Source organism: Eleutherodactylus coqui, chromosome 5, assembly GCF_035609145.1.
Source record: "Eleutherodactylus coqui strain aEleCoq1 chromosome 5, aEleCoq1.hap1, whole genome shotgun sequence".
In the NCBI taxonomy this organism is placed as follows: Eukaryota; Metazoa; Chordata; class Amphibia; order Anura; family Eleutherodactylidae; genus Eleutherodactylus; species Eleutherodactylus coqui.
The window spans coordinates 154,429,793-154,456,105 of NC_089841.1; the positions used below are offsets into that span (position 1 = coordinate 154,429,793).

The window sequence follows — 26,313 nt, forward strand, 5'->3', positions numbered from 1 at the left end:
TTTGTTTTAGTAATGCTAAAAATGTTATGAGCAGAGGTCTTTACTTATAGCGGTCCTCAGATTTTTCCTTTTAACTGCAAATTAAACAGTATTTCCTTTTAACTGCATACAAAATGCAAATAACAACAGTTTAAAAAAATGTTTCAGTTCCAAGAGCGTTAGAGTAATGCTGGATTTTGTTGTCTGTTTTTATGGATTTGCTACAATAAATACTTCATTTTTAAGTGTATCGTGCTGGAACAACGCTTTTTCTTTCTTTGCATTTCAGTTCTCCTTCAAATAAAAGCTTAAAATGGGGTCTCTCAACAACAACAAGACACCTTGTAATTCTACTGTCTGAATGTGAATTTCTTGGATCACTAATGGATCTTTCTGAAAAGCTTACATGTCATATAGGAGTGTATATTTACTTTCTTTTTTTTTTCTTTCCTTTTCATAGTCATGGAAGTGGAGGTGTTAGGCTGTTGCCCACAAACCTAGGATCACCATGCTCAATGCCAAGTGTGGTCTGAAGTAATTTAAAGTAATCCACTATTGGATGGCATTAGAGATGTGCGAACGTGCTCGTTAACAGCAATTACTCGATCGAGCATCGCTTTTTTCGAGTAACTGCCTAATCTGCAAAAAGATTTGGGGTGCGCCGGGGGGTTTGCGGGGGGGGGGAGAGAGAGCTCCCCCCTGTTCCCCCTTGCTACCCCCCGCTCCAGCCCACCACCCCCTGCCCCCCGGCGCCCCCCGAATCTTTTCGTCCAAGTAGGCAGTTACTCGAAAAAAGCAATGCTCGATGGCGTAATTGTCCTAAATGAGCACGTTCGCTCATCTCTGGATTGCATGAATCTCATTTCACTGGCAGTCTGATGGACAAATCTGACTCTGCCTACTTAAATGCATAGTTCTTACTGTAAAATTTGGTGGAGGGATAATGGCAGGGTTTGGTGTAGGGCCTTTATTTCCAATAAGAGTCAATGTTAATGTTACAGCATAAAAGCCTCTTTCCTGTTCCAGCATGGCTCTTCTCTTATGTACAAAGTGGGGTCCATAAAGACATGCTGTCTACTTTACATCATACTTTATACTCTTGCCACATATTATATAAAATCAATTATGACACTGTTCCAGCAATGTACAACAATCATCCTATGCAAGTAACTATCTAGAGGCTTGTTTTTGATTCAGTGCTACAATACTTATTTAGGTGATTTCACAAGTCACACTCTATTTTGTTTCCCTTTTGTATTGTGGTTGTTTGAGTTATAAAGAATGCTTCACAGTTGTCCAAGGTCTAGATGGAGCAAAGATTTAATGCATACATATTGCATTCAATGATATTTTTTCTGCCCATAATTCAATTTCTCCTTGAGAATGCAACTTCAACTGCTTTGCTTTAGAAAACAAACGTTCTTCAAAGTGAGAAGGAATAATCATATGCTCAGAGCTCTGTGTAGTGAGAAAGTCAACGGTATCTTAATCATTTCATGATTCATTACCAGCCAAACAACTGCAGCTCCCAATCAATCAATAGCTTTTGCAAGGGGAATCGGGCCATGGCTGGCATACTCTCTCTATAGAACAAAAGGAGTCTATTCTTCCATCCATCACTGGGGAACCTCTGTATCAAAATTCAAATCACATTTCATTGAAATATCTCTTGGCAGACGGTTTTGTTTTCCCCCCTAAGTGTCCTTCTTTAACATTTGTTTTTTGGATTCAATAGCCCACTTTATCTGCAGGACCTGTCAAGTCCAATTTATTCCTATGACCGTCCTATATTCAAGAGCGTGACAGATCAATGCAAAAGAGCCTCCTGAAAAATACTTATGCACCAGTGGAAACACCTTTAACCTTGACATATAGGGACCTTGTGCTTATGCAACTTTAACTGAAAATGCACATACTTGATAATTAAACTGTTGCCTTAGGTAGCTGTTAAAATCTTTCATTTATTACTGTCATTAGGCTGCTTTCCTGCAAATTAAACTTATAAAATATGATATTGCTATGTAATAACTGCGATAGCTGAACAGAAATCTTTTTCAAGGTGAAGATGCTAAGCCCATATATTTCCCTACAGTTGCTACAGAAATGATCATAGTTTTATGAAAATGGAATCCAAGTGATGATCTCATTCCATTAAGTGGACTTCTTCAAACTCTGGAATTCAAACCCATATTTTTGAAAGGCTTCTTATTACTTTATTTAAAATAATGTTCCTTATAAGTTCTGTCTAAACAGAGGACTCAGGTAAATTGTTTATTGTAAAACTATAGAAAATAAGAGACGCATAGTAATGCCCCATAAGGGAAGTGCAGACACAAGATGGTTATAGGCATCATGATCATTGACAATCCAATTTAATGTTTTTTTTTAAGCATACCTCCAGGGATCAACTTAGTCACTACTCAGGGTCAGTGGTGTATATAGAATAGAGGGAGTGCCATAGCAAAGATCAAAATGGACCCCTTATTAAGGTGCTGGATTCTGGTACCTAGAACAAAAAGATCTATTTTCTGGTCTTTATTTTCCCCTCCAATCAATTTCCATGACCCTTAAGACATTTCCTAACCCCCTAGTTTTTGAGCAACTCAGTTCCTCTGGAGAAGGGAGTCCTGCATTGGTTTCAGCCACACAGCAGAGAAGGGGATGAGACCAAACATTGCCGGGCTGCTTTTCTTCATGAGACCCATAGCAGGCACATGGTCTGTTTCTAGACGTACTCCCTTGCTTAGAGTATGCATCTCAATCTGTGAACTCAAGTTTCTAACTTAGAATTTTAAAAATGAGTGTGCTATTATTAGGGATTGCTGCCTTCCAATAGGTGGCACTGTGGAGGTATTGTTTCATCTCCCTTATTTGCATATTACCCAGAGGAGCGAAAATGGCTTTTTGAGTCTCCTCACTCACCATCTAGGTGCTCTCCCTAAGGAGAAAAGATAGCATTTCTGACCCTAGCCTCTCTAGCAAAGTGAGAATCCTACTGCGCACTGATGAAGGGCAAAAACCCTGAAACAGCTGTCTGTGCATGGGCTCTGACTTTGCTTTCAATTTCTGGTCACTACTACAAGGCTTGTATAAAGAGTCTAACATTGACTTTATGGAATGGTTCCTTCTAATAGGTGGCACTGTGAAGGTATTGTTTCATCTCCCTTATTTGCATAATTATAATTGGCATTATTTACGTGCACTCTGCACACTCCAGTAATTTCAAAAGGGGGAAGAGTAGGAGAAAGCTTAAATCAATGCAGCCTTAACCAAAAAGGGAATAACAAGATGTCTAGATAGCAAGATCTTGCTATCTAATACCTTTTTTTGATGAATATAGTACCATGATATACACACATGCAAGCAGGCAGTTTGCTGTATGAGATAGTTAAGTCTTGGGTAGGGGACTGTAAGGTAGAATGCATTGCAACCACATGCCATGGAATTTGCATGCGATTTTCATGTGAGTGTGATGTGTTTTTCATGCAGGTTACTATGAGGACCACATGAAAAGTAGAACCAGGAAGTGCAGAGCAGGTAAGCATGCACACTAAAAACATGGAATAAAAATGTGTGTTTTTCATCCGTGTGAAAATAGCATGAAAATCATATGGAAAACTAGTTATTTTTTCACTGACCAAAATTGCACTTGTCCATGTAAATAGAGCCTGATGTGAACCTGCATGTGTCTTTAAACAGTGACTGGTGAATGGGCTGTATATGTAACATGGCAGACAATAGTAATAACCCTCCAAGTAGAAAGAATGAGAGATATGTTGCACAAACAGCTGAATTACGAAGCAAAAGTCTTCACAAAGGCGCTGTACATAAGGATTTAAGAGCACTGCAAATCTATATTTCACTGGAGGTACGCATTTCACCATCAATATGATGGTTCATCAGGAATTTGCGAACCCTTAAATAGTAGTAAATTGAAACAGATATTATCTCTCACTGATATTATTAGACATTCTTTGTCTATGGCTAGTGTCTAAATATTCATTTCCCCAAATTTCTGCAGATCATATATAAAGGTATTTCTTATTCAGTGTACGCTCATAGGGGTGCTTCATAAAGTGTAATGTTACACTAATAGATCTCTGATCATGTGATCAGTAACGATCTCCTCAGTGATCAATAATAATTCTGATACATGATCACTTAGCATTGTAGGGCTCTAATCGTAATTTCCTACTGATATTATGGCAGGTCTGGCGAATGTGTTTGTCTCTCCTGCCCTGTCCTGTTGAGCTACTGCTTATCGTACAACACCTGAGCCTAGAAAACTATAGCCCAGTGGTCCAGTCAATTGTAATGAAAGTCTGTGTTAAGCCCAATAGCTAGTCTAAGTCAAAGCTCAACATTACTTAGATTTCAATTTCCCATATTCAGGGGATATTGAATGAGATCCCTACATAATCGTGCGATTAGCCTTTTCCCAATAGGGAGATAAAGCCCAGTTGTTCCCCTCGTATAACACCATAGATCGCATGCGTAAATTTTTTTAGATGGATGCACAAAAATTATAAAAGAGAGCAACGCTCGTAGCCCTGATGGTGGACTAGGGTAACTGAAGCTCTCAAGAAAAGCCCTGCTTATATAGCTGGTTTACTAACGCCCATAGGAGGAGACGGCGAATCATTCTTACCACTCATCAGCTAAGGGGGATAATCCCACCTCGGTCGCTAGGGTATTCAATGTACACAATTCACAATCACAAGATCTATGCTCTGAACACCCCATCTCAAATAACAGGCTCATTCTCAAACAGCCACAGCAGCTCACAATTAGGCAGAATCTCTGGAATATTACTGTATACACTCGAGCATAAGCCTAGTTTTTCAGCACATTTTTTTGTGCTGAAAAAGCCCCCCTCGGCTTATACTCGAGTCAGGGAAGGCTTAAAAAAACCCCTCCATACTCACCTCCCAGCCGGCGTCTGTGTCTCTGGCGGCGGTGCGGCAGGATACTTGAATTCTCTCCACTGTCTTCCCCCCCGTCCTCTTTGCTCAGCTCTGTCATCCCCCGCCATCAGCACTGTGTAAGAGCTGTGATTGGATCGAGCGTCAGCCAATCACAGTCGGTGCTCGATCATTCACAGCCAATCAAGCTGCTTTAGAATTCTCCCTGCTGTCATCTCCCTGTTCGGCTTTCAAATCCCCTGCCGTCAGTGCTGTATAAGTAAGCGTTGTGATTGGATCGAGCGCCAGCTGTGATTCGCTGGTGCTCAATCCAATCACAGCGCTTACTTACACAGCCCTAACAGAGTCAAGCAGAGAGGATGGCGGGAAATGACAGCAGGGAGAATTCAAGCAGCTTGTCACACAGACACTGGCTGGGAGGTGAGTATGGAGGGTTTTTTTTTACCCAGTATATACTCGAGTGTAGCTCGACTTATACTTGGGTCAATAAGTTTTACCAGTTTTTTGTGGTGAAACCTATTGTCTCGGCTTATACTCGGGTCGGCTAATACTCGAGTATATATGGTATATACGAAAATAGAGCTACAAAGCTCTAGGATTTCTTCTTCCAGTGATAATTGAGTTGTCTGTTCGTGTGTACGTTGTCATCTAGAGCCCACTAAAGAATATTATATCTAGCATAACTTGCTTCTATCTTGGACCATATTTTTCTGTGCCTGTCCATTTCCTCTTGAGGGTTCAGAATGTAAAACAAGTATTATTACTCATCATAGGGAAACTGCTATGGTCTGCTTAACATCCAGTGTCAAGTAAATGGTTGTATTGCTTATCTGAAATTGTTGTGCTAGCAGTTAGGTGTGATACTAACGCAAAGTGAAAAGGCAAAGGCAGCAGTAGCTCCTTCCCATGAGAAGCCAAATGCTCATAAGAGAACTGGTATAATCCACACAATCTAAAGTTCAGAAGAGAAGAGTTATGTTTCAAGTGTTCTTTCATTCAAGAAAACAGGTGGTGATGTACAATACCATCAATGGCATGTGGAGAAATCTTGGTCCTATTCTTACAGAAACAAGGCAATATGTTTCGAGACTGAATTGTTTTTGTGAGGCCAGTGGCAAATAATCAGGATTATATAATAGGAAACTAATTGTAAACTGACACAATATTGAGATATTGCCAGTTAAGCATTTAATATGTGTCGTCTTAGATTTACATGTTTTTATTACACTTATACTGCACATGTAGAATACATGGATGTTGAGCCATATTGCTACTGCTTTTTAAAAATATACAATATTGTCTATGTGAAGTTCAACATATCTAGGCTTGGTGGCTTTTATCCCAACAATAACCCTTCCATCTTACGGTTTTAAGTGAGAGATATTTGTATTATTTCTGTAATAGAAAGTAGAGGTCAGCACACAGAAACAACTCTCGCTGAGCACATCTATGAGGAAGCCAACACCCCGTCTCCAAGAGCAAAAGAGCAAATTTACAACATCAAAGGAGTTGCCTTCTCAGAAGCTGCACACTTTATACAAGTAAATTCTGATATAAAGTGCAACATTTCCGCATTGAAGCTGCCTTTTTCAAGCATGCTTATTTTGCTATATTTAATATTTTGTGATGTTGTGTTTTTGAACATATCCACAGTTCCACTATATTTTTCATTGAACCAGGAAGGATTACAAGTCTTTTTATTATTAGACCATAACATATTATAAAAATCAACAGCATATGCAAGTAGTGCCAATAAGTAGGAACTGGAAATATCATCATTAAACCTCTAAGGTTTACCAAACCCATTCCAATTTAACCAGCAGGAATTATCAAGACTCTACCGGACTGCCAAGACTCGAGCCACAGGTACAGTACCGGATTCTATATATACCACTGATCATCAGGGACTAGAAATTAAATGTTTCTCTGGCAGTCAGCCATTGGTATGCCAACTGAACCATGTAATATTAAAGACCTGACACTTAATACACTTTGTTTTCCTTTAAACTAAATATATAGAGTTAGCAACAAAATTGCCAGTACAACAGATGTAATAAAGATAAAACAGTAACAAAAAAATCTATTGTTATCATATTGTAAAAACATTGAGTCAGCTCACACAACAAACTGCTTAGGCTTGAATGTACTTGAAGGCAGGTAGCAAATTTAAAATAATCCATAAATATTGTTTGCTTTGTCCTTCTGCTTCAGTTAAAAAATGCCTTCTAGACACATTGTATTGCATTATCTGTCAGGCTTTTTACGCACCATGCCTTGTTTAACACGTCTACTCTTATGAATTTTATACTCACAGCTGTAAATGAATACTCATGTGTGGGATATGGCGGTGAATTCAGGCAGGAGAAACACAGAGTGAAAATGTGCATCTTAATTGAACTTCTAAGATCCTTTGAATCTTGGCTGGCAGAGCAGGGCGTGAATTGAAATTAAAGATGCTTTAACATGGATGCAGGCACCTGCAGTAACCACTTAGCTGATTCACTCTGTCTGCAGTGCGCTTAGAATCATTTTTCTATTTGACTGAACCTGAAAAAACACACAGAGAACACTTGTTCCCTACACTAGGAGTCTCAAGAACAGTATCTGCCTATAGTGCTGGAAGTTTTTGAAATATGCTTTAGTTAAGATTAAAAACTATGTATATTATTGGTTTTGGGTCCTTTGAAGCAGAAGTATATTAATGTGTACACAGGTTTTTTATAAATATGAACTATAGCACATAATTTAATGCCCATTAAGGCTGCCTGTCCACGGACAATGATCCGCGGGCGATTTATCAAGCTCTGTAATGCTTTCCATAGTGTTGCTATGGACAGCACAGCGCCGGTGTCCACAAGCAGAGAATCATAGCAATTCTCCGCTCGCGGGATTTAAATCGTGATATGCTCTGATTGCCACGATTCTCCGCAGTGAACCTATCTGTTAGATAGGCTCACGGAAGAGACCTGTCAGCTCCACCCTCTTACCCCCCGTGGCAGAATATTGCTAGAGATATTCTGCCTCAGCCGTGGACAGGGGCCTTAAGAAGTTGTCTAGCTTATAATATTATGCTAGTGTGTGGTTTGTTAGCACAACTAGCACTAGCATCTCCAGATTGCAAACTCATTAAAAAGCTTAAGGGCTTATTCACACGAGCGTATATGGGCCACCATTTTCACAGTCGGACGATATACGCTACCATCTGAGCTATCTTCCCATGTGAACTTGCTGCTGAACCCACGTGATCTCCTGCTTGGCGTCTCCTCCTCCTTCTTCTGCTGCTAATGCAACCCACCCTTCTCCATCATTGGCAATGGATAATACACTAGAACAGTACAGTAGTGTTCAATTGCAATCCAATGTAACACCACAGAGAACACAGTGATAATGCTGAGGACAGATAATGATGTCACCTGCAGTCCTATGTAACAGCACAGAGAACACAGTGATAACGCTGAGGACAGATGATGTAACCTGCAGTCCTATATAACATCACAGAGAACACAGTGATAACGCTGAGGACAGATGATGTACTGTAGTACAGCAGATGTCACCTGGAGTCCTATGTAACAACACAGAGATCAAAGTGATAACACTGAGGACAGATGATGTAGTAGATGTGACCTGCAGTCCTATGCAACACTACAGATAACACACAGTAATATGTTCAATAACCTGTTAAATGTTTATTTATTCTTTACAGTAGTCTTTTATATTCAGTAGTCATTTATTATTGTTATTGTTTTTGGTATTAAAGACCATATTTACTCTCCATTAAATGTGGTTTGGTGTGTTTTTTGGAATGTCTAGAATGAATTAATTGGATTTACATTGATTCCAATGGAAATAATTACCTTGAGTAGCAGTTTCAGGTAAAGCCGATTGCTTTCAGACGGATTACCAATTTTAGTAGAGGTTTTACTGTATTTACTATATCAAGGCTGCCCCACTCAATTCTGCTATTTCATCTTGGGAAGGGCTACCCCAGGGACCACCTTGGCTTGCAGCATGTAGTCCTCCATAACAATGATGCACCTGATGTCACAACTAGAGTTGTGCCCCAGCTCAGCACAATTCCATCAGGTAAAAACACGTTTTTTACCTTTTGCACTATGAATATTTTTTTTTCTGTTTCACATTACTACTACACCTAGATTGTACCTTTCTTTCCTTTTTTTCTAAGCAAAATATTTGCCTCGACTCCTTATCTCTATTTTGTAAAAGCTGAGGCAGCAAAGAATGTCAGTAGATTTGAGATTTCCCATGCCACTCATAATTATGTAGTTATTTTTGCATATGCTTTTAGCTTGGTCTGGAGAGTATTCTTATACACAAATATACATGTTCCAAGAATTCTTATTAACTAGCGTGTGTTGTAAAGTGATAACATTTGGCTGGCTTACTTCTTTACAGGTTGTTGCTGCTTCACTACAGACTGTATATAAATATATGTGTTCATTTTTTCTTATCAGTTAGTATTATTTTACTCGTATTTCAAAGCATCAAGAAAGATTTATTTTTATAATTACTCCCTTTTTGCGTATTTCAATGACAGGTACATTTATGTGTCATCAGAATAAAGGTTTGCAGCCTCAATGGCAACAGCTAATGGTACAAATGTAGGGCCGATTTAGCAGATTCTGCCTTCTTATTTACAGTGTGTACATAAATAGCCGTAATCACATCTTTCACATTCACCTCTAAAAGCACCAAGTGTCAGCTAATACTTTGCTTTAACTAATGGAAGGGAACTTTTCTTCAATCTCATTAATATTTTTAATATGTGTTAAACATTTTACAATTTATGTAGCTTTGCTTCATCCTGTTCTCAATGCTATTTGATCTCATTGTCATAAAGACTTTTAATACTTTGTAGTTTTCGGAGCTTAGGATATTACAGTACTTATGGAATAACTCTCAAGACCCATAGCTCATGACGTGGGCTCAGAGATCCTGCTCAGCTCAGTGAAAGTAAATTTAGCACATCTGTAGTTTGCAAATGACTTTGATATTGGATTATGCAATTCTCTGAAAACTGATGCTGATTAATGTGTGATCGCTGAAGTAACTTGGACTGGAGAAAATTGTGTGTGAAATGTACACGAGGAAATGAGGAGATACAAGAGGAAAGGACCTAAATCAGACCCTTCTTCATGCACATAAAATTGATATGTGTAGTTTCGAAAGCATTAGAACAGTTTCACATGAACTTTTATTTCTGACCTTTGGCCATGACCAAGAGGAGATGGAAATGATGTCATGGTATTCATTTTCATGCCACAATAGTTAACATAAAGGTTACAATTATCCTAAGCTAAAGGGCTTATCTCATGGAGATAACCCCTACCCATATGCCTAATTCCACTGCAACAGCCATTGCAGCTGAAAGGTCTGACCATGAGCAACTTTACAGCAACTATAACTGATCGTTGGGGGTAACAGTTGATGGAATCAGCTAACTGCCATGCCAGCTTCCATTCGCGAAACATTCCCTCTAAATTGTGTTGACATTTAAAATAGTCTTTTTTATATAGCTTTTTATTCCGAATTTCACTTTTTTCCCTGGGAGTTGGCTTCACCTATGCTCAGGATCACCCTCCTAACATGACCAGTACAGGGTAGATTTCTTTTCATGAAAGTATTTCTCACTATTACATGACTCAGCTTTGGGAATTGCTGAAAAACTAGAGTATATATTGCAAACTCTGGTTAGGAAAAAAAAATCACATATTGAAAATGATATTCCTACCCAAGACACTGTAATATTTCAAGGTGTTCAGAATTCTTGTGTTCACTCATTTTTTGCATATCATATAATACGTTTTCAAATTTCACCAACCTATATAAATATGGCTTCCAAAACCACTAGAAACGGCGTATATATCAGTATCAAAAACATATAAAGATACATATACACCATACCATCAAATTTTTAAATATTACATAGACAGTCATTAAAATACATGTAGACAGCAAACATCCATATGAAAGCTTACTTGGTACAAACATGATATATAGAATCATATAATATCAGGAATGAATGCCAATACATTGTGTAATAACACACAGCAAAAAGCCATGTTCCATCCAACAACACAGCACAAAAAATTTCCAATAGCATATATTGTAATGGCAAGCATAAACACAGTGAAGAACATCGAAAAGAGTAATGTATTATTGACCAAAGTAGCTCTTGTATAGCAATGCATATTTCGCCCAAGCTTCTTTTTCTTCTATGATTGGCTCTTAGGTGCCCAAATGCAATCTTTTAAAGCAACTCTCTAATTCTGAGATAAGTTCAGCAATAGAGGTGAGCACTAGGTAATATAGCTCCCCTCTCTAATCCCTGGATACATTTTGTCCCAGTTACCAGAGAGTTGCTATAAGTTTAGACTCTAATGTGCTTTTCCTAACCGGTGGTGTGGCCCCTTTATTCTCAGGATTGCTGAATTCTTTTGGGGCATAAGACAATATAAATATCAGGGTAAAACAAGTAAGTTAATTTATTTATGTTGGTAATACAACAATTGCAACTTCACTTTACCTACAGCAATATAACAGGACAAAAACATGGGTTTGCTACTCCACTGTTCCAAATTGGATACCTAACACAAAAGTAGGATTGCATTGTAGAAAAGTATTGTTACTAATAGCAATTATTAACACTTTGGCATAACTGTACTTTTATTGTGATTAAAAGTGTAATATGACAGGTAGTTCACTGGCTGCCTCACAGGGTGTCACACAAGGAACCAGAACAAAACTTGGTTTACGGCAGGATAGTTCCTTTTATGGTTTCAGGTAGAGATGAGCGAACGTACTCGTCCGAGCTTGATACTCGTTCGAGTATTAGCGTGTTCAAGATGCTCGTTACTCGAGACGAGCACCACGCGATGTTCGAGTTACTTTCACTTTCATCTCTGAGACGTTAGCGCGCTTTTCTGGCCAATAGAAAGACAGGGAAGGCATTACAACTTCCCCCTGCGACGTTCAAGCCCTATACCACCCCCCTGCAGTGAGTGGCTGGCGAGATCAGGTGTCACCCGAGTATATAAATCAACCCCTCCTGCGGCTCGCCACAGATGCATTCTGACATAGTTCAGGGAAAATGCTGTGTTGCTGGAGTTGCTATAGGGAGAGTGTTAGGAGTTATTTTAGGCTTCAAGAACCCCAACGGTCCTTCTTAGGGCCACATCTAACCGTGTGCAGTAGTGTGGAGGCTGCTTTTTGCAGTGTTGCACATTTTTTTTTTTTTTTTGTATATCGGCCGTGCAGAGCATTGCATCCTGCAGTAATTTTACATTGTCCAGGGCCAGTAGTGGTGAGGCAGGTACAGAAGACATATTTATTGAATATAGGCAGTGGGCCTTTCCAAAAACATTTGGGAAAAAAAATCTATTTGGGCTGCCTGTGACCGTCCTCAGTGTACTGGGTCTCTGCTGGGGGTAGTTGTCCTAATTCATAAGTAGTCAGCTCAGTGTTACAGCAGGCTTGCGCAAAATTCTTTCCTGGCTCTGTGTTCCATGTTACATCACCGCTATATTCCTGTCCACAGTGAAACAGTCTGCAGTAATTTTACATAGTGCAGGGCCAGTAGTGCTGAGGCAGGGACAGAAGACATATTTAGTGTATATAGGCAATGGGCCTTTCCAAAAACATTTGGGAAAAAAAATCTATTTGGGCTGCCTGTGACCGTCCTCAGTGTACTGGGTCTCTGCTGGGGGTAGTTGTCCTAATTCATACGCAGCCAGCTAAGTGTTACAGCAGGCTTGCGCAAAATTCCTTCCTGGCTCTGCTGTGCGTTCCGTAAGCGAAGTCAGCCTCCAACCACAGGCCAATAAGCGGCACATTTAATTACAGCGTTCTGTTTCTGCACTACTGGTAATACAGCATGCTGAGGGGTAGGGGTAGGCCTAGAGGACGTGGACGTGGGCGAGGACGCGGAGGCCCAAGTCAGGGTGTGGGCACAGGCCGAGCCAGTGCGGTGGCCAGGGGTAGAGGCAGGGCCAGACTGAATAATCCACCAACTGTTTCCCAAAGCGCCCCCTCGCGCCATGCCACCCTGCAGAGGCCAAGGTGCTCTAAGGTGTGGCAGTTTTTCACAGAGATGCCTGATGACCGACGAACAGTGGTGTGCAACCTTTGTCGCACCAAGGTCAGCTGGGGAGCCACCACCACCAGCATGCGCAGGCATATGATGGCCAAGCACCCCACAAGGTGGGACGAAGGCCGTTCACCGCCTCCGGTTTGCACCGCTGCCTCTCCCCCTGTGCCCCAACCTGCCACTGAGATCCAACCCCCCTCTGAGGACACAGGCACGAGTGCCTACCGGCCTGCACCCACACCCTCACCTCCGCTATCCTCGGCCCCATCCACCAATGTCTCTCAGCGCAGCGTCCAGACGTCACTAGCGCAACTGTTTGAGCGCAAGTGCAAGTACGCCGCCACGCACCCGCACGCTCAAGCGTTAAACGTGCACATAGCCAAATTGATCAGCCTGGAGATGCTGCTGTATAGGCTTGTGGAAATGGAGGCTTTCAAAAGCATGATGGCGGCGGCGGCCCCGCGCTACTCAGTTCCCAGTCGCCACTACTTTTCCTGATGTGCCATCCCAGCCCAGCACGACCACGTCTCCCACAACATTGTACGCGCCCTCACCAACGTGGTTACTGCCAAGGTCCACTTAACAATGGACACGTGGACAAGCACAGGCGGGCAGGGCCACTATATGTCCCTGACGGCACAATTGGTGAATTTAGTGGAGGCTGGGACAGAGTCAGAGCCTGGGACCGCTCACGTCCTACCCACCCCCAGAATTGCGGGCCCCAGCTCGGTGCTGGTATCTGCGGCGGTGTATGCTTCCTCCACTAAACCACCCTCCTCCTCCTCCTCCAACGCAACCTCTGTCTTGCAATCAAGATGTGTCAGCAGCAGCAGCACGTCGCCAGCAGTCGGTGTCGCGTGGCGTGGCAGCACAGCGGTGGGCAAGCGTCAGCAGGCCGTGCTGAAACTACTCAGCTTAGGAGAGAAGAGGCACACGGCCCATGAACTGCTGGAGGGTCTGACAGAGCAGACCGACCGCTGGCTTTCGCCGCTGAGCCTCCAACCGGGCATGGTCGTGTTTGACAACGGCTGTAACCTGGTGGCGGCTCTGCAGCTCGGCAGCCTCACGCACGTGCCATGCCTGGCCCACGTCTTTAATTTGGTGGTTCAGCGCTTTCTGAAAAGCTACCCCCACTTGTCATACCTGCTGGGAAAGGTGCGCCGGGTCAGCGCACATTTCCGCAAGTCCAAGATGGACGCTGCCACCCTGCGGACCCTGCAACATCGGTTTAATCTGCCAGTGCACCGACTGCTGTGCGACGTGCCCACACGGTGGAACTCTACGCTCCACATGTTGGCCAGACTCTATGAGCAGCGTAGAGCTATAGTGGAATACCAACTCCAACATGGGCGGCGTAGTGGGAGTCAGCCTCCTCAATTCTTTACAGAAGAGTGGGCCTGGTTGGCAGACATCTGCCATGTCCTTGGAAAGTTTGAGAAGTCTACCCAGATGAGGTGAGTGGGGATGCTGCAATCATTAGCGTCACCATTCCTCTGCTATGCCTCTTGAGAAGTTCCCTGCAAAGCATAAAGGCAGACGCTTTGCACTCGGAAACGGAGTGGAAACGGGAAGACAGTATGTCGCTGGATAGTCAGAGCACCCTCATGTCTATATCTCAGCGCATTGAGGAGGAGGGGGAGGAGCATAAGGAAGGGGGGGGGGAGAGACAGCTTGGCCCACTGCTGAGGGTACCCATGCTGCTTGCCTGTCATCCTTTCAGCGTGTATGGACTGAGGAGGAGGAGGAGGATCCTGAAAGTGATCTTCCTAGTGAGGACAGCCATCTGTTGCGTACAGGTACCCTGGCACACATGGCTGACTTCATGTTAGGATGCCTTTCTCGAGACCCTCGTGTTACACGCATTCTGGCCACTACGGATTACTGGGTGTACACACTGCTCGACCCACGGTATAAGGAGAACCTTTCCACTCTCATACCCGAAGAGGAAAGGGGTTCGAGAGTGATGCTATACCACAGGACCCTGGCGGACAAACTGATGGTAACATTCCCATCTGACAGCGCTAGTGGCAGAAGGTGCAGTTCCGAGGGCCAGGTAGCAGGGGAGGTGCAGAGATCAGGCAGCATGTACAGCGCAGGCAGGGGAACATTCTCCAAGGCCTTTGCCAGCTTTATGGCTCCCCAGCAAGACTGTGTCACCGCTCCCCAGTCAAGGCTGAGTTGGCAGGAGCACTGTAAAAGGATGCTGAGGGAGTACGTAGCCGATCGCACGACCGTCCTCGGTGACGCCTCTGTCCCCTACAACTACTGGGTGTCGAAGCTGGACATGTGGCCTGAACTCGCGCTGTATGACCTGGAGGTGCTTGCTTGTCCTGCGGCTAGCGTCTTGTCAGAGAGGTTGTTTAGTGCGGCTGGGGGAATCATCACAGATAAGCGTACCCGCCTGTCAACCGACAGTGCCGACAGGCTTACACTCATCAAGATGAACAAAGCCTGGATTTCCCCAGACTTCTCTTCTCCACCAGCGGACAGCAACGATACCTAAGCAATACGTAGGCTGCACCCGCGGATGGAAGCATCGTTCTCTATCACCATCAAAAACGGGAACCTTTTTGCTTCATCAATCTGTGTATTCTATTCATCCTCCTCCTCCTGCTCCTCCTCCTGAAACCTGACGTAATCACGCCGAACGGGCAATTTTTCTTAGGCCCACAAGGCTCAGTCATATAATTTTTGTAAACAATTTTTATACGTTTCAATGCTCATTAAAGCGTTGAAACTTGCACCTGAACCAATTTTTATTTTAACCGGGCTGCCTCCAGGCCTAGTTACCAATTAAGCCACATTAACCAAAGCGATTAATGGGTTTCACCTGCCCTCTTGGTTGGGCATGGGCAATTTTTCTGAGGTACATTAGTACTGTTGGTACACCAATTTTTTGGGGCCCTCGCCTACAGTGTAATCCAATAAATTTTTTGCCCACCTGCATTAAAGCTGACGTTACATCAGCTGTGCTGGGCACTGCAATGGGATATATTTATGTACCGCCAGTGGCTTCCTGGGACCCACCCATGCTGTCGGTCCACGTGGACTTTCCATTAGGGAGATGTACGTGCCTGTGTATACTTATAAAAAACTCGAGCCTGACTGGGGCATGCAGTTTGGGCTGAAGCCCACCTGCATTTAATCTGACGTTAGCTCTGCTGTCCAGGGCACTGCAATGGGATACATTTATGTACAGCGGGTGGGTTCCAGGGAGCAACCCATGCTGTGGGTGCACACGGAATTCCCATTGCGGAGTTGTACCTGCCTGTGACTATTTATAAAAAAACGCAGTCTGACTGGGGCATGCAGACACCTTGACAGAATGAATAGTGTGTGGCACATAGGTTCCCTATTGCTATGCCCACGTGTGCAGCTCCTGATGGCGGTGGCACAGGATTCTATTTCTCATTGCTTCTGTACAGCATTGTGGGCTATCATCCTGCCCCTTTTAAAGAGGGTCGCTGCCTAGCCGTGCCAACCCTCTGCAGTGTGTGCCTGCGGTTCCTCCTCATGGCAGACGCACTTATAAATAGACATGAGTGTGGCGTGGCATGAGGGCAGCTGAAGGCTGCGCAGGGACACTTTGGTGTGTGCTGTGGACACTGGGTCGTGCAGGGGGGGGGGGGGGGTTGGGCAGCATGTAACCCAGGAGAAGTGGCAGCGGAGTGTCATGCAGGCAGTGATTGTGCTTTGTTGGAGGTAGTGTGGTGCTTAGCTAAGGTATGCATTGCTAATGAGGGCTTTTCAGAAGTAAAAATTGTTGGGAGGGGGGGGCCACTCTTGCCGCTATTGTGGCTTAATAGTGGGACCTTGGAACTTGAGATGCAGCCCAACATGTAGCCCCTCGCCTGCCCTATCCGTTGCTGTGTCGTTCCCATCACTTTCTTGAATTGCCCAGATTTTCACAAATGGAAACCTTAACAAGCATCGGCGATATACAAAAATGCTCGGGTCGCCCTTTGACTTCAATGGGGTTCGTTACTCGAAACGAACCCTCGAGCATCGCGAAAATTTCGTCTCGAGTAACGAGCACCCGAGCATTTTGGTGCTCGCTCATCTCTAGTTTCATGACATTTTGTCCGAATTTTTTTAGTCCAATCCAAATCTTGTCCAATCCACAGATTTTGTCTATTGCTTTCCTCGTCCACTAGGACATTTTACCCAATCACTTTCGTCCAATCCACATTTCGTCCAATTGTCCAATTTCTTTCATCCTATCCACATTTCGTCCAATTGCTTTCCTCGTCCAGTAAGACATTTGATATTTTAAAATTGATACATTATGCCATACTTAAGAAAAGAGACGCATGTTCTCCTTTTGTACATATAGTCTATATGAAATCACTGTCCGTAGGACGACTTCGTACGTCGCCACCTCTTGACCTAATACTGTAGAGGGGGAAAATAGGTGATTCTGCAGCGGAGTCGTCATAGAAATTATACCTCCTAAATGAATGGATAAAATCTAGGTTGGACATAGTGATTTATAGGACAAATTAAGATTGGACTAATTGTCCTCCTGGACGAGTTTTTCCTTGGACAAACCTATGAAAGGACAAGAAAATCTTGGACGTAATGTCCGCCTGGACAAGCTTTTCCTTGGAAAAACTTATGAAACAACCAACTACTCTCAAACTGTTTTTATTGCTGAGCAATAGACCCGCAAAGTAGCAAACAGTCTGTTGAACTTTGGTATTCCGGAGTTGATGGTGGTATTGGTAATGGGTTATTTTAGGCCATACACAGACCCCTCTACTCAGTTCTCTCTACTTATCCCATGCTTCTCTTCATTCTCAAGGCATATACTCTGGATTTTACTTGAACACTTTTATTGCTTAGCTTCACAGACTAAGCCCTCCTTGGTAGCTTCTGCCACAATGCTTCCAGACTCTGCTAGTGCAATAACAGTGTCCCCTCTTTCTATACTTCACACTACTCTGCCAATGCGGGAATGGGTCTACTGCATACATTGTCCCCGTGTGACATGTTGGCATCACCTATGCCATTAGGTTATCCTACTACTCTGGTGCTCCCATGACAGCCTAGCCATATTCCACCTGGGCCTAAAAATGCAACTGTGTTTAAACATGCCACAAATATAGTCAAACAATACAATTAGCTTCTTCCTACCCCTTTACAAAAGAAAGGAATATGTGTATATTTATGCTTTGCCTTAAATATACTAAACTTTAATTTACTCTTCAAATCCTTGAGCTAACTTGGTATTTTGAAGAACTATGACAGTGCCCTGTATATAAATTTAGCTCAATAAGCATTTAGTATGCCTAGAGAACAATAGAATACACCATTTCCTACAAAATGTACACAACATTTCAGTCTATAATTCAATAAGAGTTATTTGGACTTACATGAGGACAGACTATTAGTGTTTAAGTCCTGGAAAAAAAGCCTTTAATATTTTATAGCTATCAATAAGGGAGTTCAAATTCCTATCCTGAGGCTTTTATTGAGATTTTCTGAAGCAAAAAATACCAACCAGCAAACAGAAGATTGTGCTGATTGTAATTTCTTAATTGACGTACACAATGTAATGTAGTTTTTAGCAGTTTGCATAATATAGTGCTAATATCTGACTGTTCTTTGTCTGCCAATTCTATTTTATTTATCATGCTGCTTTGCAGATTAAGGAAATCTATTTCCTGTGTGGAGGTCAGAAGGACTGATCTATGTGGGACATTTTCTTTAAACTTCAAGTGATGCTTTGCCCCAAGCTTTACAATTTATTTTATTACCCATAAAAAACATTTTATTAAGGCTGAAGCTTAACTATTGCCAACCTTTAACTACATCTTTTTTTGTTCACATTAAGAAAATATGAAGAAAGAGCAAATAGCCATTTAGTTTACTAGTTCCAGAAGAGAATGGAAATGTGGCACAAAGCCAAACAATGCTGGGAAATAAAGACAGCTAAACTGCAAGGAGGACAAACATTTTCCTTGAGATAGAAGCAAGTTTTGATTTCTGGAAAAGTCATAGGCAGGTATACTAAATGATTAGCTTTGCTTTATATTTATAAATGCACAGTCAGTCGATGTATTTATTATACATATATTTAGTTAGCTTCTACTTTAATTGTATGCATCTGTGTATTACTCACGATGAGTGAACTTTTTGAAGGTTTGGTTCGGCCGATTCGCAGAAATTTTGCAAGAACTTCAGTTCAGTCTAGATTAGTTTGAGCCGAACTAGACGTTTACCAAAACCCCTAAAACCGGTGTATAACACTATATAAAAGCTATAAAATCCCTCAGAGTGTTATAACAGGGTTGTTATGGCTTTTAGACTGTGTCTATACACCAGTTTTCAGGACTAATTGAGTGACCCAAACTCTGTTTTAGATAAAGCTTTGCTAACTTTTAGCAAAGTTCGACCCAAAACATGGTTCTAATAGTTTGGTTCTCTCAATACTACTCACAAGTATCTTCCTATGTAAAAAAGGTTGGAAGGGGTACAGGGAAATAGTAAATGGGAATCGTAATCTGGTGGTCATATAATATTGACTGTCATCATCTAAACATTTTCAGTTCTACTGTAACTTCCAGGGTTTAAAATTGACTTCTGCTCAAGAGACTTTAGGCCATGAACCAAAGGGTGATATCTAGGAATAGATCAGAGACGCGCCAGGTGATAAAAAGACAATGAAATGTAATGAGCCAATATTAACTCACCTGGTGCCTGACGGGGAAAATCAGCCTGATAAACCCCGTCGGCACCGATGTCCAGGAAGACTTTGCACAGGTTCTTTTATTCCCACATCCACAGCATGACGGAGAGCAGCAAAAGGGTACACAGCAAACAAGCACCTGTACAGTGTTTGATAGACGGCAATACTAAAAGAAAAAAGCTGCTTTTGCGCTCGTCGGGATAAAAGATGAAAAAAGTGTAAATATTAAATTTATTTACATAGATACCAGCGACGCGTTTCGATGAATACAATCGCCTTTTTCAAGCTCAAAAAACTTACATGTAAGTTTTTTGAGCTTGAAAAAGGCGATTGTATTCGTCGAAACGCGTCGCTCGTATCTATGTAAATAAATTTAATTATATTTACACTTTTTTCATCTTTTATCCCGATGAGCACAAAAGTAGCTTTTTTCTTTTAGTATTAACCCCTTGAAATTTTCCGGGACGAGCTCCACTGCTCATAGCGGCATAGCCCGGAAGATTTCCGGGCTATGTATCACTATGGGAGCTGCAGAGCACAATGCCACAAGCTGTGACAGTGTGCTCTGCCTGCACAGACCCACACAGAGCAGTGCAAGGGCTTTGAAAAACCAGCAGAAGATATTGCCGATATGGCAACCTCCTGCTTTGTTTACAGTTTGCCATAGAGACCATCGGCTTGTCAGAAGCAAGCCGATGGTCTCTGTGGCAGGGAGAGCTGGTTGTTAGCTGTCAGAGGACAGCTAGGTACCTGCTCATACAGCAGAGATCAGAGAAAACCTCCGATCTCTGCTGTGTTAACCCTTTACATGCTGCAGTCTATGTGACTGCAGCATGTAAAGGGCTGTCACTGCAGCATGTAAAGGGCTGTCACCATCGGACCCCCGGAATGTGATCAGGTGTCCTGATGGGTCCCTGTGGAAGTCCCCTAAAGGGACAAAAAAAAAAATAAAAAAAAAAAAAAGTAAAAAAATTATTTAAAAAATTATAAAAACACTTGTCTCCCTTTACTTTGTAAAAAATCAAAAATACAATCACACATATGGTATCCATGTGTCGTAATGACCCAGAGAAGGAAGTTAATACATTATTTAACCCCTTAATGACATGGCCCCTTTTTTTCCTTTTTTCCCCCTTTTTTTTTCCTCTCCCCCTGTTTAAAAAATCACAACTTGTCCCGCAAAAAACAAGCCCTTATATGGCCATGTCAATGGAAAAATGAAAAAGTTATGGCTCTTGAGACGCAAATGCAAAATTAGTTGAAATTCAATGATTAGACCATTTTAAAAAACCTGCCCTTGTGGGCACGACAGGGTGGTAGGAAACCGGCCACTCAAGGGGTTAAAGGGTGATATCTGAGCTTCTAGACTTACTGTCTATATGTAAAAAATAGAATCTAATGTGGCCTTTCCTTACTTTAGTTCTCATTTCATTGCAGGCAAATGTTCTTTACTGCAGAAACTATTTTTAAAATGAATGCAACATAAATTATCCTTATCTTATTTTTCTCATACAGAACTCCAAAACTTTAGCTTTCCCCCACACTGCCATAGACATCAATAATAAAATTCTGAGTGTTTACAGCAGCCACTAAGGGTATTTTAATAGCTTACTGCATATTTCTTCATTATGGAGAGCCATATATAAATAGTATATACAATAAGCTGTAAGCTACCTCTAATGATGGCTGCATCAGAAAAAAAATGTTCAAGGGTGGACATTCACTTTAAAGTATGTACATAAAGTTGACCTTCCTAAGCAGTTGATGTGCAGAGCCATTGCAGCATTCACAGAGAAAAGTCTGCTTAGTTAAGTGCAAATCAGAAATGGAACAATTATAACTAGCAACAGCATCAGCTGCAACAGCATTCAAAAGTGATTTGTGGTTATTACTATATGGTACATTTCAATGTCTTTGATATGATATTGCCATCAATGCTGTAAACCGCCATTCAATGTCAAAATATCGCGACCCACAAACAAGTAATTACTGCATGGGCCATGTTTTTCGTGTCTTTGTTCCTGTGATGTTTTTAGCAATAACACTACCTTTTTGTGAGAATAATAATCTTTATTTATATATAGTGCCAACATATCCCACAGCGCTTACAAAACAAGGGAAAACAGATACAAAAAACATAGATACAAAAAACACGGTTACCTGTAGTAATCGATTGATTGAAACAGTAGGGTTGAAGGTCCTGCTCTAACGAGCTTACATACTGCAGACAATGGGGTGATATAGAAGATCAAGGGGCTGGAGATGTACACAGTATGGCGAGGTGGAGAATGAGGGGTGGTATACACATAGACAATGGTCAGACTTAAGCCGTGTGGTGACTGAATCGGTATGACTGCAGGCAGCAGTTGATTATGGCTTGGAGGGATTGCAGTCAGCAGGACAGGGAGCATGTTATCAGACGGAGTAAGGAGGGTTTGGTTTAGGAGATATGGTATGTCTCCCTGAAGAGGTGCATTTTTAGAGCACACCTGAAGTTTTGTGAGTCGAGGGTTGCCCGGATATGTTTTGGTAGTGCGTTCCAGAGGACAGGTGCTGCTCTGGAGAAGTCTTGAAGGCAGAAATTAGAGGTTTCAATTAATAGGGCACTTAATCTGATTTAATTAGCGGAGCGGAGGGCACAGACTGAGCGGTGGATTGAGATGAGGGAGGCAATGTAAGGCAGCACTGTGCTATGGAGAGCTTCATGGATGAAGGTAGTGAGTTTGAATTGAATTCTGTATTTGATGGGCAGCCAGCGCAGTGACTGGCACAGGGAAGAGCCATCTGAGTAGCAGCTGGACAGGAAGTTGAGCCTGGCTGCCGTATTCAGGAGGGATTGGGGGGGAAGAGTCTGGTGCAGGGGAGGCTGATCAGCAGCGAGTTGAAATAATAGAGCCGAGGGAGGATGCGAGCGTTTTTGCGTGTCCACAGTGAGAAAGGGGCAGAAAAATCTCAAATCACAACACGGCTGCTTGCAATAAAATTGTGTGATTTTTTTATCGCCTAAAGTCAATAGGACTTTCTAATGTTAAAAATGCATCGCACGAAAATCATCAGTTCGTGCGATGTAATAAACAAAGAGGCTCTATAGGAAAACATGGACTACAAAAAAATCTCAGCAAGATAGCATCAGAGAAAACATCATAAATGTAAAGGAACCCAATGGAAAGCATGGGCTTCACATGCATGTGTTTTCTAAATTGTGTGATTTTGTTGCATATGTGCAAGCGGCCAGAGGGTTATAATGCATGCTGCTCATAGAAGCTAACTATCGGCTATAGAAGCTAACTGGTTAGTGATTTATGGCTCCTGAAATCAAATCTACACTGCTAACTACTTCTCTAGTGTTTACCATGCTGATGTTAAACCTCTGTGTGTGCTACAGTGACCTAGGGAACAGAATCTGCTGTTTTCTCCATGTGCAGTATATGGCTAAAATCATAAAAGCTAGTGTTCACCCACAGATCAGAGACAACTGAAAATTAGAAATCCAGCCAACAAAGAAGGCAAAATGGTGATAAATATAGTATACAAATCACATAATGGCCAGGTACAGTGTTATTCCTCTTGTATACACAAGTCATCTGAATGTGCAGGTATGCTTTAAATTAGGATGTCAGTTTTAGTATTGAATTTTTAAAGAACAGCAAGCAGTAATCAAACAAAGTGTACTTTATATTGAAATAATCCAAATTCCCTAACTTCAGAGTGTTTCATGAACTGGCATTGAGTGGTTGCAGAGATGTATGTTGATCTTTTCTCTTCCATTATTGGTTATGGCATATAGTTCAAGCCCAATCTAGCATTTAGTAAATCGACAAACTGTACATGTCTATAAATTTTGTATTTTGTCAAGCTGCCTGGAGTGAGTTTTATATCACACCTGGAATCCGTCCATTGTACTCAGTCATTATGCCCATATATTACTGAGTACAATGCATGCACTTAAAAAATGTGATCTCACAAATTACACTGCATTAAAACTGAAAACTTACTCTCATGCCAAGCTCAATATTTTCTCCTCCGTACACTTCCATGCCAGGATCCAGCAGCCCAATGTCTCCAAAGTACGCTCGATCTACCACAAAGGAACAACCAATCATCGCTGGGGTTCTGGTAAAGAAACAAAGAGTTAGTGTGCAGATAGAAGCATCTGATTTTTGGCTGCTCAGACTTAATTTTATCGCTTGCTAAAAATGAATGAGCTTGTTACAATAAATCATAATGATAATGCCTAATGTCTGAGAAAGGATTTGGGCTCAGTAACTAGTTGTGCACATATGCGATGCACCACGAATTGTTTAATATCTGGACTATTTTTACTGAAATAGGTTAGAGGGGTTTTCCAAGAAAATCAAAGGAGAACTAAAAGCTTGTTGTAATATATTCTATATCGTTTATCCCTGAACGGATGTCCTGGAAAACCTCTTTATATGGATTTACACATTAATCTACATATGGTTTAACACACACTGGTTAGCATAATAATTGACTGCATTAGATTCATGAAAAATGGTATGTGTACACACATCCTAAGGCTCTGTTCACATCTGCATTATGATTGTCACGTTGTGCTCCTTGGACCTGAGGTTCTGTAGCTTTCCAGGTACACACTGCTGCAGGTGTAGTTGATTTGGCTGGCTCATGGTGTGGATTTCTCTACCCTCCCAATCACCACCAGTCTGCTGCATATAAATACCAGCTTTACTAAAGGGTTCTGGTCAGGGGCGTAACTAAAGGCTCAGGGGCCCTGATGCAAAAGGAGAGCTTCCCCCCCTGTATGTGTATCTGTACCCGTACCCATACCTAAACCATGCTGCACAGAGGCATAACTTGAAGCTTCTGGGCCCCAATGCAAAACCTGTAACAGGGCCCCCAACTATAATGCTTTGTTCATAGTACTGGGCTTCCTATATGGAGAAGAGAGGCTTTATGGGCCCCCTAAGGCTCCTGGGCCCTGGTGCAACCGCATCCCCTGCACCCTCTATAGTTACGCCCCTGGTTCTGGTCATTTATCCATTATATCATTCACTCTCAGAACACTGGTTCTTGGAGTCATGCATATTCTGTTTCGGTGTAAAGGCCCTTTTAGACACAATGATTTTCGCTCAAAAATCGCTCAAAGCCGTCTTTTGAGCGATAATCGTTGTGTCTAACTGCACTGATATCGTGCAGTTTTCGTTAAGCTGTCACTGATCGCTGATCTTTCAGCATGCTGAACGATCAGCGATCAGTTATCAGGAATTCACTATTGTTTCAGCTGTATCCCGCTCCCTGAAGACAGGCGGGGTATGAAGAACACAGCTGTCCAGCTGTGTTTTTATCCCTCGCTCGTAGCGCTCAGCTATATAACAGCCGGGCGCTCCGATCGGGGAACAACTGGATGCAGAAGACAAGCGGCCTTGCTTGTCTTCTGCATCCCGTGCTCAGAACGGAAGGTGATCGCTCAACGTTTGAGCGCCAACATATTCTGGCCAAAATACAATACCTCGTACGTACTTATTAGTGGTTCCATCTGCCTATGTGTATTAGTTTAGTATTTGGCTGCTTTCTGGTGTTGGAATGCACATTCAGTTTATATTATTGGTGTCCATTTGGGTACATTATTCTTCCCGTTTCCTTTCCAGCCCTTATTTAGGTTGCGTTCATATAGGCCATTGTTCTCGTGGTCTGCACAGATGTAGCAGTGATGCTTCCATTATGAGTTCCAATATTTTTTGCAAAAATAATGTAGTCTTTGGTGCTATTTTTGCCGTCAATAATAGCAGAGTCTAATGGATTCATTTGTATCTGTTTGAAAACAGATGAGACTCGGCTGACATTGTTCCATTATATATATAAGTCATGACACTAATGTGAACAGTAGAGAAATCCTTTAAATTCATATGTTTATACAAAGACATTTTATTAACAAATAACTCTTGAGATGTGAACAGAACAGATTTTTTTTTAAATTCTAGTATAATAGCGATAGAACTGCCGTAGATCATCTCCTGGCCCTTGTCAAGGTCATACTGCTATCTTCTAAGTCATATTGTCATTTTCAGGAATGTACAATTCATTATAGGTCTAGAGGAAGCAGATGTGTTTTAATTCTGGCTTCCTGTAAGCAAGTTTTTTTTAACACATATCCAGTATGGGATGTGAATGTCTGATGAGAAAAAGCTATTGATGTAATATGTGTCTGGCATCAGTGTGGTCCCTTGTCAATTCAGGACTAATTCGTTCTAGTACTCTGTTAGTTTTGTAATAAATCATGTTATTTCATCTAGGAGCATGGTAATACTTAGATCAAAGATCCAAGGTCAAAGTTTAACTATTAAAGGGACTTGTTAATAGACACCGAAAATTTTGACAGGCTGTGACAAAACCCAGCTAAAAAGTATTATTTTTAATGCTACCTTAGGGCTCAGTCAGATGAGCGTTTTCTTTGTGCACCTATGTGCGTAAAAAAAAACTTGCTCCCCGCATATTAAAAATTTGTGTGACCGAAGCTCCATGTCCATCGCTTTCAATGGGGCCGGCGTTACGGATGATGTATATATTTTTTTAGTTTTTAAACCAGCTAGGGATGATTTTCAGAGAAGGGCTTATATTTCAAGCCCTTCCCGAAAATCACT

The 26,313-nt window shown here is 41.9% G+C and overlaps 1 protein-coding gene across 1 annotated transcript in view; it reads right to left on the reverse strand.

Moving 5' to 3' along the window:
* GALNT9 (polypeptide N-acetylgalactosaminyltransferase 9) overlaps positions 1–26,313 on the reverse strand; it is a 326,026-nt gene that overhangs the window by 128,108 nt on the left and 171,605 nt on the right. Inside the window, exon 6 of the mRNA XM_066601931.1 lies at positions 23,689–23,806. Within this exon, the coding sequence (XP_066458028.1) occupies positions 23,689–23,806 (118 nt within the window). The remainder of the gene's footprint in view (positions 1–23,688; positions 23,807–26,313) is intronic.